Source organism: Labrus mixtus, chromosome 10 (genome assembly GCF_963584025.1).
Source record: "Labrus mixtus chromosome 10, fLabMix1.1, whole genome shotgun sequence".
NCBI classification, from domain to species: domain Eukaryota; kingdom Metazoa; phylum Chordata; class Actinopteri; order Labriformes; family Labridae; genus Labrus; species Labrus mixtus.
In genome coordinates, this window is record NC_083621.1 from 9,431,829 (window position 1) to 9,448,019 (window position 16,191).

General features: G+C 40.4%; 1 protein-coding gene across 2 annotated transcripts in view; it reads left to right on the forward strand.

Moving 5' to 3' along the window:
- pcdh11 (protocadherin 11) overlaps positions 1-14,167 on the forward strand; it is a 126,793-nt gene extending 112,626 nt beyond the window's left edge. For both annotated transcript variants that reach the window (XM_061047981.1, XM_061047980.1), the window contains one exon: positions 9,899-14,167. In XM_061047981.1, the coding sequence (XP_060903964.1) occupies positions 9,899-10,359 (461 nt within the window). In that variant the 3' untranslated portion in view covers positions 10,360-14,167. The remainder of the gene's footprint in view (positions 1-9,898) is intronic.
- The last annotated feature ends 2,024 nt before the right edge of the window (positions 14,168-16,191 follow it).

The following is a 16,191-nucleotide window of genomic DNA, read 5'->3' on the forward strand; positions in this document are numbered from 1 at the left end:
CAGTCTCTAGAGCAAAGTAGTGCCGTGGCTATTTTCACCGACTCCTCCTCTGCGGACTGCCTGAGCCACTGGAGGATTCTCTTCATCTTCACAGTCAGACGACACAATCAGAGAACCTACTTTCTGCTTCTACCCTTTGATTTGATGAACATTATTTTTCACATTGAGAGTGTTTAGACACCAACTTGCATACTGTTAGACAAAGTCGTTTGATTAAATATAAAATAATAGTTGAATTAGCTGAGACAACTTCAAAACTCTAAATATGACAGTTTTTTTTCTTTAAAAAAGGAAATTCTGAGCAAAACTTTTATTTATGCAACTTCTCGGTATACAGGTTGAACTGAGCCACATGGGGATTAACTTGTAATTACATTCTGTTATAACTGAATTAATGTTTTCAGTTGCAGTCGTTGAGTTATATTTTTGAATAATTCCACACCATTACGTCATGCCACAGATCATTTGTACTGTGAACACTTTGGCGTTCTTGTATATACTGGGAATAACTTGAATTGATTGTAAAAAAACTGAAGTAATCCTGTTTTAATGTAGATACCAACAGCAATAAAATGACTAAAATGAACTGGAATTAGCTAAACTGTAGTCATTACAACAGTTATTATCGTTATCAAAATCAGACTTTATTTTTCCCAGGGTGAACTTTGGTTAATTACAATTATCACAGTATTTAAAAAAAAAAAATTCTTAATCAATTTAAGTTTCCAGTTTTTGTTCCAGACATATTTTGTGATATATTTCAGTCTCAATGCACTACTTATGGGCTTAACTTGCTATTTTTGCTTATGTTCCAGCAGCTGCCTTATTGCACACTCTCTCCATCACTCCGTGTGTCCCTGGTATCTGTCGCTCTCGCTGTGGGAAATGTTAGTTGACAATGCCTGCACTCAACACACCCCAAATGAAGTGCGTAGTGACAGAGACATTAACACAAGCCACTGAGTACCTCTGTGATTTTAGCTCGAGTATATCTGTCAGCATGGGCCTGAAGGAGTAGAAGGCATCTATCTGAACTTTCAGTGGCTGGTGTTTGGGTTGAGGATTGTGGCTGTCAACATCACAACAGTAAAAGTAAAGCCGTGATTTATTGAAAGTGCCGCCTGCGCCCACTTTCATGTTTGCCGGTGATACATTATTTGACTTTTCTTGTGCTTTCAGGAACATGGCGATGCGGATGAATTAAACATGTTAAGCAGGAACAGGTCTTTCTCTGAAAGCCTTACCCTTTTCATGATAACCCCTTTTTAGACATTCAGCAGACTTATCACAGCGTATAAATAGGACAGAATTCATTATTCAGGGGAGGTTTCGGTGAAAAATTAATAGTTGTCCCCAGAGGAGGCTCTGTGGCGCTCCGGAAAAGGAAAACCTTTAAAGTGTACATGCACAGGGGGATCTGGGGAGAGTGTGCCCCTCATACTAAAACCTTTGCCATGCTACACTACACACTGATACTGCAAATATAAGTTTGCTCAGCACTAATGACTGTGACTAATACCGTACACAGTCTGCATTCATGCCTAAGCCGTCCTCAAAATATTTAGAGGATGGGGGAAGAAAAGGGACACCGAGAAAAAGGATGGTGTGCGTGTCTGCTCCTGACACTGACACCTCATATAGATTACACATTTTCAGGATTGCCTGGAGGGACAAAACATCCAGACTTGAGCTGCTGACATCTGAAGAGGGGCTCTCTTTTTGAGACCAGACTGAATGATTTCACTTAGAAATACATTGCTGTGCAATAAACACACACACGCACTTGAAAACTCACACGCACACACACACACGCACACAAAACTGTACAGCAGGTCTCCCTCTGAGCTCTGTCATATAAGAGATTACAATTTCCAGCATGACCAGATCACTCATGCACTGAAATCACGCCGCCGCCAGTGCTGAGTGGTTTTCAGCCTGCCAGTTATCCGTTGAAAGATGGGCTTCACGATGCCTTTGTATCCACTTCCTATCTGCCTGGCCATGGAGGCAATAACAGTAATGTATGGCTAAGGGAAAACACAGCTAATCATCAATGACTGCAAGATATATGGCATATGCAGTGGCACCTTCTTTATTACCCTCTCCTCTCCTGCTGCTGCATCCATCGGCAATACAGACATGCTGCCACATCCGAGAGCTTCTTCAATGTTAATTTGATTCATTCTTGTTTTCCATAATAATTGGGGGCAATGGGTCAGTGTGATGAATTTGCTTGTTACATGACACGGGATGTAGCACACTGGTGGCTGCTGTGCAGTTTGTCTTTCTGCAGTATCCCCTCCATCGTGTGAAGCAGAGGCCTCATTTTTATCGTTTACATCCAGCTCTTCCTAATGCAACAGGTTCAATTCTTGGAGGAGCTGCTTATGCCTCAAATCAGCTTCTAATTCCATTTTAAAGAGGGAGCTAAGAGTGTCATAAGTGACATTTACATTTTGAGATCAGAGTCATTTCATAAAAATCATGCCTGTTTAGAAAGTATTCCTGCTGGAACAATCCAATCTTCTTGCAAATATCAGAGAGCTTTGTGAGGTCGCACTTAATCAGTCGTGTTTTCTTTCTCTTCAAATCCTTCTAAAAAAATGTAACTTCCCCTTTCATTGCTTTCTTTTTACTTTATTTTCCCAGGCCTCACATTATCTACACAATATGGAAATTTTCAGACATCCATCCATGTGCAATGAATTTTAAGGTGGATTCACAGTTTTTTTTTTAATCTTATAAATATGCATTTATGTATTGCTTCCTTGTCGGAGACAGCACAGCTACAGTATATCACAGTATTGTCAGCGTTTGTGCAGACTTACAAAGAAAAGACGGAATGGTGTTCCTTGTAGGATATTTTAAATTTTAAATGTGTTTGTGAAAATGTGTTTGTGTGTGTGTGTGTGTGTGTGTGTGCGTGTGTGTGTGTGTGTGTGTGTGTGTGTGTGTGTGTGTGTGTGTGTGTGTGTGTGTGTGTGTGTGTGCATTTCTGCCCCCCCATACAAAGTGTGTGCCTCCTTCTCCTCTGTGTGTCACTGCAGTGATGAGCGCTGATTGCAGATTGTTATGGTGTTTGCACCTCTCATCTAGCTGGCCCATGCTGGGTATTTGGCCAAGCCTGATTGTGTTGATGGTGACACTGTCGTCTTGTCCTCAGGAGGGGAGGCCCAATAGTGGTCCACACATAATGAAGGAGATGTAATCAAGCAATGTCACAAACAAAAAAGTCAAGTGTCGGGAAGAAAGCTTATTCTGTGTTCTACCTTCCCGACTGTGTTCTCTGTTGATGGAAATAACACAAGTGCTGCTGTTGATGTCGGGGAAAACATTTTATGCCGAGGCAGAATGGAAATTTTTCGGTGTTTCTTTTTTTCTCCCGCAGACAACAAAGGTGACTTGGAGATAAAGGAATTTACATCAAATTGAATCAGTGCATTGTGTTGGTGTTGTATATTCTAGGTGTAGAAATGGGTACTTCAACCTACTTTTAATCAATGGTAACAAAAAGAAAAAAAAAGCAAGTGCTCGCTCAGGGCTGTTCAAGGGATCCTTTCTCTTTCTTTGTGCACTTTGTCCTCTCTCTGTGCTTTGTCATTTGTTTTGGTGTTCTAATCTCAGCCAAGTCAATAATATTCTTTGTTGTCTGAAATTGTGTGTCGGGAACAAAAAGGCCTCCTCCTTTTGTTGAAAGTACCTGTCTGTGACTTTTCACTCTCTCTCAGACTCCCAGATAAAGTAATCATTAGATGTTGTTTTCTGTCTGCAATTACTTTCAGCTACAATGGGTCAAACACTGGGAAAGCAAAAGGGGTCGAGAGGAGACAAGGCTAGATGGATTACAGCCGAGAAACTGTATAGGTCCCGCAAGTGCTGATAAATACGTATGTGGCTCGGAGACTCGCCGACTTCAGTAAATGCATCAAAAGTAATTAGGCTTGAGCATATATGGACAACCTCGCTCCCCTCTTATCTGCATGGCATTGTCTCCTTTCAGAAAGGCCATTCATAACATCTGGCACTGTTTGTTTTAAAAAGTTGAAAAGAGGAGCTATGGCATTGCCACTTTCTTATATCTCACTTTGAATTGCTTCAGGAATTTATGTTTCAGCAGGAAAAAAAAAATCCATTATGCCATTATGGTAGGTAGTTCATTACCATTCTCTGGCTGATGAGAACAGCCATTAGATGAAGACAGGCGGTAAAAGGAGTGTTTCACCCCACATTCTATCAAAAAAAGTCCTGTTGATAACATTCAACACTGGCTGTCTAACCCAGCATGGCTCCTTATAAAAGTGAATACACGTCAGCCTCCTACAGAGCACCCCTGACCTCTGCAGCACAGTTGATCTTTGCCTTCTAAGGAGCACAGCAAGTTTTTTATTGCTACAATAGAATATTTACTTCCTCCCCTACGCCCTTGTCAGCTGTGACTATGACAGCTCTTATTGCCTTCACAAGGGATTATACTGTACCTCCTCCTGATAAAAGTAAAGGAAAACCAAATAGTGTTTGAGTATGACAGGCAGAGAAAAGTTCATTTTCAGACTCATTGCCATAGAGACAGGCTTTTTTTCTCCTGGAGCAGTGGCAGACCTTGTCTTCTAGGCTGCGCATTCTTATTTCATTGTCAAAGTCATGTATATGCAGCACTTATAAGTATTGCATATAGTATTGACTCCGGCAGAGAGCAGACTCTCACGAGCTCTGTGATGCTGTGAATAGAACATGAATTCATGTGCAAGCACACATCATCAAGGCTATGAATCAGTCATAAGCGTGCATCATAAGAATGAGCCCCAAGAAAGCAGGAAGAATGGTGAAATGCATCATGTGTTTAAGCGGCCTGTCTTGTATTTGTAATTCTGTGAAAGCGGGACATTAGTCTCTCCTTCAAATGATGATTGCCAGAGCTGTGATGAAAGTAATGGCATCTCTCTTTTTCAGTGCAACACCAAGGGGTTTTAATAGTGCTATTATTATTAATGGCCATCCATTTGCTTATCCAGATTGTACGTTTGGAGTGAGCGTAAGGCCGAGTGAAGCGATAAAGTCTGGGTAATTACAAACCCAATTATTTCTACTGAGATTCTATTTATTTGAAAGAATCCTCCATATTCTTGTGTTTCTGTCTTTTTGGTCTCCCTCCAGACGTGAGACACGTGCTCATGTACCCTTCGTGTCTCCCCCCCCCCCCCCCCCCCCCCCCCCACACTCCATCTCATTTTAGCCCATATCAGACGCATAATATAATAATGATCATATTTTTGCACTCATGATAGCTGAAGCACTTGTAGTTCTCCTTGACGGCTCGAAAAACTCTCGATAAGAGACGAGTTCTTCATTTTTTAAACAACATGCTGAGCGTAAGCCTCTTTGCATATTTGGTTCTTTTGATTCCTGTTACTAATAAACCTGTTGAGTCTAAATTAATTGACACTCAGAGGGGCAGGGCTGCAGGTGATAGTGTGCTTTGGGTGGAGAAAGGCTTTATTTTTCTCTGCAGAGTTACATTGTGGATTTTGTTTGAACTTTTGCACTTTTGTGAAGGTTTTGTGAGTTGAAAAAAGAAACTTTTGAGCTTTCAAGTTTTTGCAGGGAATGTTTAAAGAAAACAACTATGCAGCATAGTGACAGGCCATGTATCACGACACTAGACAATAAAGAGAAAGCAAAGAAAAAAACCTTCAGTCCAATAGATCAAAGATATAGATTTACACGATTTCAGCAGAGGGGGCCGTACTGCAGCCTGCATAAATAAGACCTTTAAAAGTAAATATTTTTAATATTCTGATGACAATGTCTACATGGAGGCATCCTGCAATACATGATAAAGCTCGCTTTAGACTGCACTTGAGTTGGCTGCGTTTCATTTTCAGGCTAAAAAATTGAAAAGACTGCACCAATTACCACAGTAGGATGAGTCAGGGGCCTAGTCCACCTTTCAGATGGCTGTATGAGGATTTTAATGGCCTAGATGCATGCAATTATCCTTTTAATTAGCAATAATGAGTTTGTGCATGCTGAAATAATAAGTGGAACCGTGATATGTGTGCAGACCTTAATGTGAAGCTCATCAAGATGTAACCAGCTCTGTCAGTAAATATCATCAAGTGTCATGTTAAATATCTCATGCCATTGTGCCGAGAGGTCCTGATCAGCCGGCTAATGTGCATCCTGGCTGTGTGTGAGTGTTCCTGCCTGTCAAATCATGTATGTGCATTAGTTGAGTTAATGACCATCGAGGGGGGAAAGTGAGATTGATACTAGTACAGTGAAAAAGAAAAATATAATAATAATGAAGACACAAAATGTCTTCATACAAGCTGGGTTATGTAGCGCTTGAGCATCCTCACGGGATTGAGCCTCGCACTGTTTATTATAGTTAAATCAAATCATTACAAAATGATCTCAATGACAAAATGTTACCAATTATCTTTATATTACGAACTTTGTAAAGTATTAGCATGCAGCAGCGTGAGCCTGTTAAACGTGTACTCATTATTCTAGCATTGCGACCTGAATTCATATCCAAAACAGGAATGGTGATACACACACACACACAGCAGCTGTAAGCAGAGTGTTCCTGCAGTATATACACCACTGTTATAGAAAAATATAGTGCAGGCACAGGTGTGCCCTGTTGGGCCGTTAATTGTTTTAAAGTAGAGCATGAATTTGTTTTCTGGGATGGTTCGGTATCAAAGCTACACTAAAAAAAGACATTATAATCAGTGAATCATCTGCACGCCCGCTGATGGAGACATCCCCGAAGTGCATGAATACATATACGCTGTAAATTGAACCAATACAAAAGATGCATTTTCAGAAGTTGGCTTATGTTTTTGGGAGTGTACTTCACTTCATTGGATTGAAAGATGTGTATGTGATCCTGGTGCTCCTTTGAATGTCCCCTGCTTACAACAACAAAAAAACTTAAGAACTATAAATACTTACAAGTGTAAAAATAAATCAGAGCCTAAAAGGGTTTTATAGGTATTATGAGTTGGACTTGATAAGGAAGTCTTCATTCTTACACCTTTATATTTTTAAATTCAAAGATTTCATGCTCACATTGCAAAGATGCATTTTCAAAATGTTCTCCTTACCTTGTGTCAAGGCAAACAGCACGCTGTATGAAATCCAGTATTTTCTTTCTGTGCAAAACACATATTTTTGTTGTGCATTGCATGCCATGCAGCATTCTCACAGCTCTCTCTTTTAATGCTCAATGTTTATACAAGCTGTAATGTTTGACCGCACAAGCAGAAGGTCAGCTGAAGGTGGATGCAGCCGTGTTCGATCTCTCGCTGGCCAAGGGATGTGTTGATGTTGCAGAACAAGATTGCTGTAGGCTGTAACACTGGTATTGACCTTGCATATGACCAAAAGATCAACTGGAAAATGAGAAGTGTGCCGCTGCGGGGTGTCTAGAAACGCACAACTTGGACCATGGATAATAGATTAGCTTATGACAGAGCAGTCAAATTAACCCGCAGGCTGTTTGGAATGGGAACATGATTTGAATACTACTTCATTTCCGGTGTCAACAGCAGTCAGTTTAGCAGGGTGATGGCAGGTGAGCTTGTTTTAGATGTTCTGTTAACTCTACAGAGGAGCTGAGCAGGAATCACAGTTCTGTTTCAACCGCATCACCGTGAAGATGAAACATCTCAAATGAGAACAGTAGGTCTGATCCGAGTCGTGCTGTCTATTACACCCAATTGTTTGCCATTATCCCCACTTGTCTGCCATTCAAATTTCCTTGAAGGAAAGTAGAAAAGAATGTTCTCAGCATCAGGGGATTCGGGGCGTCAGTGATGTGTGATTCCTCCCGAAAGCTCCGCAGGGTACAGTTGTTTCCCCTGAATACAAAAGACAGCGGCATCACAAGCAGGCTGCGGAGTACCTCGAGCTGACGAAAGCAGCCAGAGCTGTCAGCGACATCACTCACACCGCGCTCCCACCCTCCCAAACCCGCCACCGCTTTTTCAAACTATCCCCCCGGAATAGAAAATAGTACAGGCCCATGTCTTGTAGAAAGGCTGGATGTGAAATATTGCTTATAAAAAATTGGAGGCACTGAGGGCTGTTGACACGGAACTGCTGTGAGTTCAAGCTGTGTGAAGTCACGGAGCTACAGACTACCTGAAAGTACGCTAGGTTAAAGACAGCTTCACCCTTGGCTGCACTGATAATTTAAAGTTTGGAGGGAAGGCAGGAAATCTGGCAAAGAAGCGCTTTTGAATGTTTCTGTTGGGAACACGGCCACTTTCTTAGATGTGTCCTTGTGCAAGTTGGAGAATAAAAAGTACATACTAACAGCATTACCTCGTCAAAAATGACAGTGTCACATAAAAGGCATTACCAACAGCAGAAAAGCCTGAAGAGAGAGATTGAGTCAGGGCACGGCTGAGACTTGGCTCAGTCCTATTGTGCTTGCTCAGAGAATGAGAAAGCAGCATCCATTTTTGCCTTAATGAAGTTAGTGACCCTCTGAAAGGTGACACATTTACCGCCCGGGGGATTTATACACTCCTGCTCCAAGGCTCCAGTTCAATATGGAGAGGACAGATTTGACTCCACGTGGGCCCTCCAAATATATCCTCACAATTTATACCCAGTGATTCATTTCCAGACACTGCGCTCGTAATTAAAGATGACGCTGTGCTGTTCAATCTGCAGTGTCACAAAATAAAAAAAAGTGAGTGCCTTGAGTCGTTCAATCTAGATCGTTTTTGGACATCTGACTAGTATCACTTGTGTGGACGACGAAAACTATACATTGTGAGTGTTAAATGCACTAGAACAATAAACAAGGTGAGGACAGTTTGCGTATTCCGGCAGACAACATTGAGCAAGCAGAACTTGTGTGCACGAAGGGAATAGTAGTCCCTGTGTGCCAGGGTCTTAGGACGCTTAATTATTTATAGCATTCTTACTTATGCAAATATACTAAATAATTTCTACATGACAGCTTGAAGCTAAGAGCTTGAGGAGCTATGTGATGTTTGAATGAGGACCGTCTTTCCTTTGCATGGCCTAGGAAACATAATACTGCAGGCTCCTGGTTGCCTTGGTGCCCACTGTTTTACATTCTAATTATCTGGCTTGACAGGCTTTATTGCTGAGGCTCAATGCTGAGGCCTCATCCCAGACTCATTCCACACGTGATGTCAGTGCCAGGATAATGAGATAAGATAGTTTGAGTGCTTACCCTTGGCCAGATGCACCCTCATTCAATTCTCAGGTTTTCTTTCCTCCTCTTCTATGCTCACAACCTAAATGCTGTCACAATTAACCACGTATGTTAATTGCCTCTGAATATTCCAAAGATGCTCACAAGATCCTGGGATGATTGGATTTTTCTCAGCTCTTTGTATTTGAGTTTTCTTATTTGACAAGAATTATTTTGTATTCTCAAAGATCAGACGGGTTTAAGGTGTGCCACACTGACAGAGATTAAAATAAACAATACTTTGTTAAGATGTTCATTAAATATTTAACACAGTAAAGCCAATGCAAGACACAAACAGCAAGACATTTTTTTTCAAACTCTAATTAAGCTACAGGGAATTCCTTGCATATTGTAGGTAAACAGAGCGAGGCATGGGAATACCAATGGAAATTAAATGCTCTGCTGCTGTTTTTCTCATTACAAGATGAAATAAAACATTTATCTCTGACTTTCATTTTGCTAAAAGGCTGACATTTTGTGGGTCAACTACTGATAAGGTGACAATTTCCTTCTGTGAACATTTTGATTTATGAGTTCATTCAATTGTTTTACAGCAATCATGTAAAATAATTACTTTCTCATTTTACTCTCTGTATTTCCTGAACTGTTGGATTAACCATGTTGTTTTTCTTCTGTTTTCTTCTCTTTTATTTACAGCCATAGAGGTGAACCTGCAGAAAGCTTTGGCAGAGGCCTCTGAGACCTGCACCCAGGAGTGTCTGATACTGGGCCACTCCGACAGCTGCTGGATGCCCCCAGCCCTGGCCCAGTTCCAAGGGTCTGGTAGCAACAGCCCCAGCACCACCCCGACCACCGCCGCCATCACAGCTACAATGTCCTCTTTTGGCTTCCAGCAGAGCTTTTCCAGGGGGGCCAAAGCTAACATGGGCTGCATGGGGGTCATGGATGGTCGCCATACGCTGGGCAGGTCTGTGCCCAAAAAAGAAGACCTGGACAAAGGGATGAACCGGCCGCAGTTCTACAACACCCTGGATAGACACTCCAGTAAGAAGGAGGACCCCGTCAAGGTCATCCCCCTGGCGAGCTTCTCTGCCCCCGGGCAGCACACGCCTACTGGAGTAGGCAGCGGGTCTTTCTTACATGAGCACCAGCTGTAAGAGTAAAAAGACAGACCTTCATTGCCCCGACATAAATGTGAACTCGATCCATAGACGGCTTTTTGTCAGTGACTTTATGCTCAGTATGTATGCTTGCGGGGGTATGCATCATTTGAATTACTTTGACCAGCTCCAGCTCTGTTTCATTAATGAAGACGTCTGAGAATGGATTCCACCACTGTGATGATGCGCAGACAAAATCACAATGGATCAGTCTGACAGCTAAAGCATTTAAAAGGAAATGTATGGCTCTTAACACAGCAGGCCCATGTATAATGAATAATGGTAGTTCTATACCAAAGTAGTTCTGTCACTGAAGAAGATACATTTTGCTTGAGTTTTTTGATGTTTGCTTAGTGACATGAAAAGGCAATGTACACTTTTCCTTCTTTGGACCCAGCTTAGTGAAACCATATCCTAAAAGACCATTTCCACATGCAGAAAACATGCAAATACAGTGCTTTGTGTGGAGTGAGCTAAATTGGGCTAAATGTTAATTATGAGCTCTGGGTGGATGTGTTTCTGTTCATGTTCTAGTGAAATATTGCTCTATATAACACGCAGCACAAACTCCTTTGGTGGTGAAAGATGGTTCTTTAGTCTTGCCTGAACACATTTCAGAAGTATTTTTTTGGTCAGGGGACTGCAGAAGGATGAGAAAAAAAAAAGTCTAAAAGCATATCTAGGCCAATGGTAGACAACACCTGTAATCTCTTGCATTTTACATTCTCACTATGGACAAGTACACAAATTAAACACGAAAACAACACTATCTACTGCACACGCACACGAGTACCCAAGAAAGATGGGTTCCATATGGTGGTTGCTCCATCTCTGCCAACTCTATTAAGAAAATGTTCATTCAGTATCTCTGTAGCTTAGCCTTGAAAGGCGTAGACAGATGTGCTGTAGAAACATACCCTTTGTTTCTCCTTCTTTCTTTCTATCTCTCACATTTTGCTGCTTAGAAACTCTCGCACGATAGCAGCAATGAAGCCAATTATGAAACTCTAAATCTAATTTCTTTGATGCGTGATCTCTGTAGCGATCCTTATTGTGGTTTGGAGGTCTGGATTGGTTCTCCTTGCTAGTAAAAAAAAACATTCTCTGCATGTACAAAGACAAAGAAAAGGTGACTCAGTTATAGCGCTGTATACACTCTCTCTACTCCCATTATATCATTAATAACCCATATTGTTCTTGCTTTGTTTACTTTTGTGTGAGTTCATGCAAATCAGTTTGGCTGCAAAGTTTAAGTTTTCATTTTTTACCACTGACACTGAAATAAAAGGCCAGGGTGCAAGAATTTCTGCAGGGCTCCGAGTCTAACTAAATTATTGATGTTAATGTTATTTTTGCAGTTATCATTAGAATAGGCATTGGCACTGTTTGAAAGGACCTCCCTGCAGGCTGCCCCTCACCATGGTTTTTTATCATACACACACACTGCTTCTCTGCTTCTATGTGTACAACGCACTGATGATGATGATAACCGCTTCAGACTAACTTGCTTCTGTAACAGATTGGGCCCAGTATAATCTATTGCTACAGCAATAAGTGACTTTGCTGATATCCATTTTTCTTTCCAGTAACATCCCAGCCCGGTGTCTACATCAGAAGCTATATGATTCATGCGATTCATTTTCTTGTACCATCTTGCAAATTGGGAACAGGCCTAAATCTATAATGCATTGTGGCGTTCTCTGGGGAAGGTGCGAGGCAAATTGTGTTTGCATGCTCTTACCACACCTATTCTCCCAGATACTTAGGGTCAGGACTCTTATCATGATAGAGAGGATTTATCTGAGACTCAAAGAAATGATCACTTAAAGGAACACTGTGTCAAGGACACGGAAAAGGAGCAATTCAATTTCACCTCAGTCAATTACGAAAATGAAATTAATTCAAAACAAGCAACTTAGACAAATCCCACTATACACACCGGTGGATGAAATGTTCGCTGTTTGGAAATACAATTTAATCTCAGATACTGGAAGAGTTTTTTCTTTTCATCTATCTCTTCATCTCATTCCATTATTATGGTAGAAAGCGACTGATATAAACAATTCATATTTCATCAAAGGATCAAATATCAAAGGGAACACATATTATGATGTCAATGAAAATGCATTGAAATTGTTAAATCCAACTTAAAAAGTCGAGAGAAAAAGGAGGGAAAATATTCCATGTTTTTAGCAAAGACACAATTCTAAACGACACGATATGTTTTTTTTTTTAAGAATGATGCCATTAAAAAGGTAAAGACACTACCTGCAGCTGAAGTGGGATGTTTGCCCTTCTCTACTTAATACATTTTCAGGACATACATGGGATATTACACTGTCACACGTAAATAGGAATGTGGTTGTTTGAAATATTTTATACAATCACATGTGTACAGTAAGCACAATATTACCTGTAACCCACACTGTGTTTGAACTTTCTATGCTCATATAACTCTGATGTACTGTAATGTTGCAGCTGCCGCATTCATAGAAAACAACTTCTGGAGGGAATAGTTTAAGAACTGCATGAATGTATCAGTAGGATGTTGCTTTTTTTTATACTAACATGACTTTTTTTGTTGACGGCAGTCCTGTTTTTATTTTGATTTGCCCTGAGAGGCTAAGCTAGTGTTGTTTTATTTATTTGATTTTCAGACAAAGAGCATACCCGTGTGAGTTTGGTTTAGTTTTGTTTTTCATCTTTTACAAAACCCGTATTTGGAAGGACAAAATGAAAAGGGTGATAGGTGTTTTTTTACTTTGCATGATTCTGCTCTCACTGTTATTTTCCATACTATTCTAATCCCTTCTGCCCGAAGAGTAATGATAGTTACCAGAAAGCTGAAGACTTGCTTTTATTTCTTTTTTTATCAGGCGTTTACTATTCCAAATGTGTGTCATGATTTCCATAATTTGCATGAACTGTCTGGACTTTCAGAAGGCGTTTATGACACTTGACTGTGTAGTTCATGCATCCATCGTTAGATTCAGTGTCAGTGTTGATGTTTACTGCTCTACCTGTTTGTCTGTCTTATGGAACAAAACAAATGTTACACAGTGTACACATTCAAACTTTGTGGAAGTGTGCGTACCACTTATGCCTCTACATACACTCAAATATTTTAACTGACAGGTCAACTGGATTTTAAACTGTATATAGCAGTTCCCCTAAAAAGGTACAACAATGGTTCCAAACTGGAAAGCCTCATACAGAAGAGTCTAATGGCTACAGGCTAATTACTGGAATTTGCAAAGTTATAAAAAGCAAAAAAAAAGGAAAACACGTTGGTTAATGAGATGACAATCTCTGTGGTAATGTAAATGGATACATATGCATTATGTTGATGAGAGTGTGTCTGAATGTGTTTATAGGTGAACTTGTATGACTGTGAGAAAGAGTGTGCGTGTGTGTGTGTGTGTGTGTGTGTGTGTGTGTGTGTGTGTGTTTCCTTGCATGAGTGAGATGGTGAGTGTGTTTGTGTATCCTGGCATGCACCTTGCCAGAATGTTTTATGTACAGAAATGTTATCTTGTACAAAAAGTATATCAAAATATAAGACTTAAGTATATGCTTGTAACATAGTCACCAGTAAGTGAGGTGGAGTGAGGTTTTGCTTTGAGAGAAGGCTTCAATGCTTGCCAGAAAATCTGTATTGGTCAGTTAAAGCTATACAGTCTGTGTTGTCATGCCTTTGTAAGATATCCCATTGAAATATATGAAAAAAATGACCTTCCATATGGTGAAATGATTTTTCTTGTCATTGAATTTTACTTGAGCCATTAAATATTGAGTCCTCAAAGTATCCATGGATCATGCTTGTCCTTCACTCTACACTGTTGTGCTGTTGGGTTATTCTGAGAGCATTGTCGCATGAGTGATAGATGTGACGTGAGAGCATACTGTCGCTGTATTCCAATTATGGCAATTACAAGGCAATGATATAAGACCCATCAAATTGGACAAGGCATTTCACCTTCATCATTTGTGGAAATGAATACCCCCAGGGAAGCAATTCAACCTATGACATATAGTTGTATATTTATGGGAAAAGGAAAAAAATGGATCCCTTATTAAACACGGAAATGCCATGGAGAGCAGGCTCATTAAACAGTTTTACTTTTACACTTCAACTAAAGTACTGAGCCATTTCCTCCCACTGTATCATTGTTCAGTTATAAGGCAGCTAATGGTTAAACATGCGTTGTGATTTTTTAAAGAGGATATTAAGAGACAAATACATGTAGTACCTTTTTGCTTTTGTCGCAAACATTTTAGTAAATCTGTTGCCTTGTATGTCCTGCAAACGAGGGAAGCAGTGCCCTTTTGTGGTAATTGGTTCCGTTTGTAAGATTGGAAATCCATGTGCAATCTTTTTGGCAGAAATGAAAAAATAGCACTCATAAGTATGTTTCTCTGTGGGCATAATCACATGAAAAGACAAAGTGTTTTGTTTGTTTTTTCTTACCTTAGGATATGCTCTTTATATTTACAGGGGAGCTGGTCTCATCCATGGAGTTGGCCATGTTGCATCGACATGTCTAGGGGACAAAAAAAGGGAAGAAATAGTCTATTAGTTGTCATCTGCCACTTACCTTTGGACGCTACAAAGTTCTTGTCACTGCTCTTCCAATAATCATTTGTCAGTGTAGTCAGGTGCAGAATACATATGTTATAGTTGAATTATATCACTATAAAAAATAACATAGAGAATGGCAACATATAAACTTAACTCTTTATGGAATCAAAGATCTATGTCAACTGTCACAAAGTACTAACAGAAGGAAACCTGCCACACTGAAATGCTTGAAAGCTACAAGCAGCCTGTTGCAACACAGCCCAAAATAGTTGATTTTACACAAGTCCTGCCTCTGACAAGGAGCATAGTCAATCATAGCTAAGGATTTTGGGATGGCCCATCAGATTTCAAGGGTGGCCCAAGCCACTGCCTTGAACTGCCCCTGAGTGTGGTTAAATAATGACAACATTAAATGACTCCCTAAACAAATGCTTTTCTTTTTCTTCCTCTAGGGCATCATTTTCACTTAATGTGTGTGGTATATAAAATGTATGCAAATTGAATTTTTCCAACATTCTCAATAAATAAACTCAAAGAACAAATAGTGTGGGTCAGAAATGTAGAATAAATGGATGCCTAAAATCCATGATTCAAGATTGTGAATTATCCAAGACTTCACGAAATGTTTTTTGCCACTAGGGCCAGAAGAAGAAAAAAACCTCAATGTAACACTGGCATACGGCCATATCGTACTCCAGGTGTGTTACAGCACCTATTTTCTACCTGACACAGTTGTCATTTTCTCGCCCAGTCTCAAATAGCTGGTAAAGTTGTGCCCCAAAAAAGTCCCCAGGGTTTGTCTTAAAAATCAGGTGTGGCCAGGCTCAACGCTGGGTCGTTGAACCTGATTGTACGATTGCTCTGCTTTGTCAGATAATCGTCACATTCTAATTCTTCACAATCTGATATCATATCGCACTCCCTAAGGCTACTCTTGGATGTCTGCTACACCTCAGGGAGAGTCCTGCCCGTGCTGCACAAGGCCACTTACTCCAGTGCGCATTCTGTCTAATACAATAAGAAACACACAGAAGCACATACACTCACACATGCTCATGTATCAGAGAGTTGGATACATACAAGTTCTTGTAAATGGCAATGAGTGCCATCGACGCTTGAGCCCAAAGATATTAATACAGACTATATGTTGTCGATCATGCATGTGTTAGAGAATATAGCAGAGGATTCCAGCAGAGAAAAGAAGTAAATTAATGTTTAAAGCCTACCGTTACACGATGGTGAGCATTGGT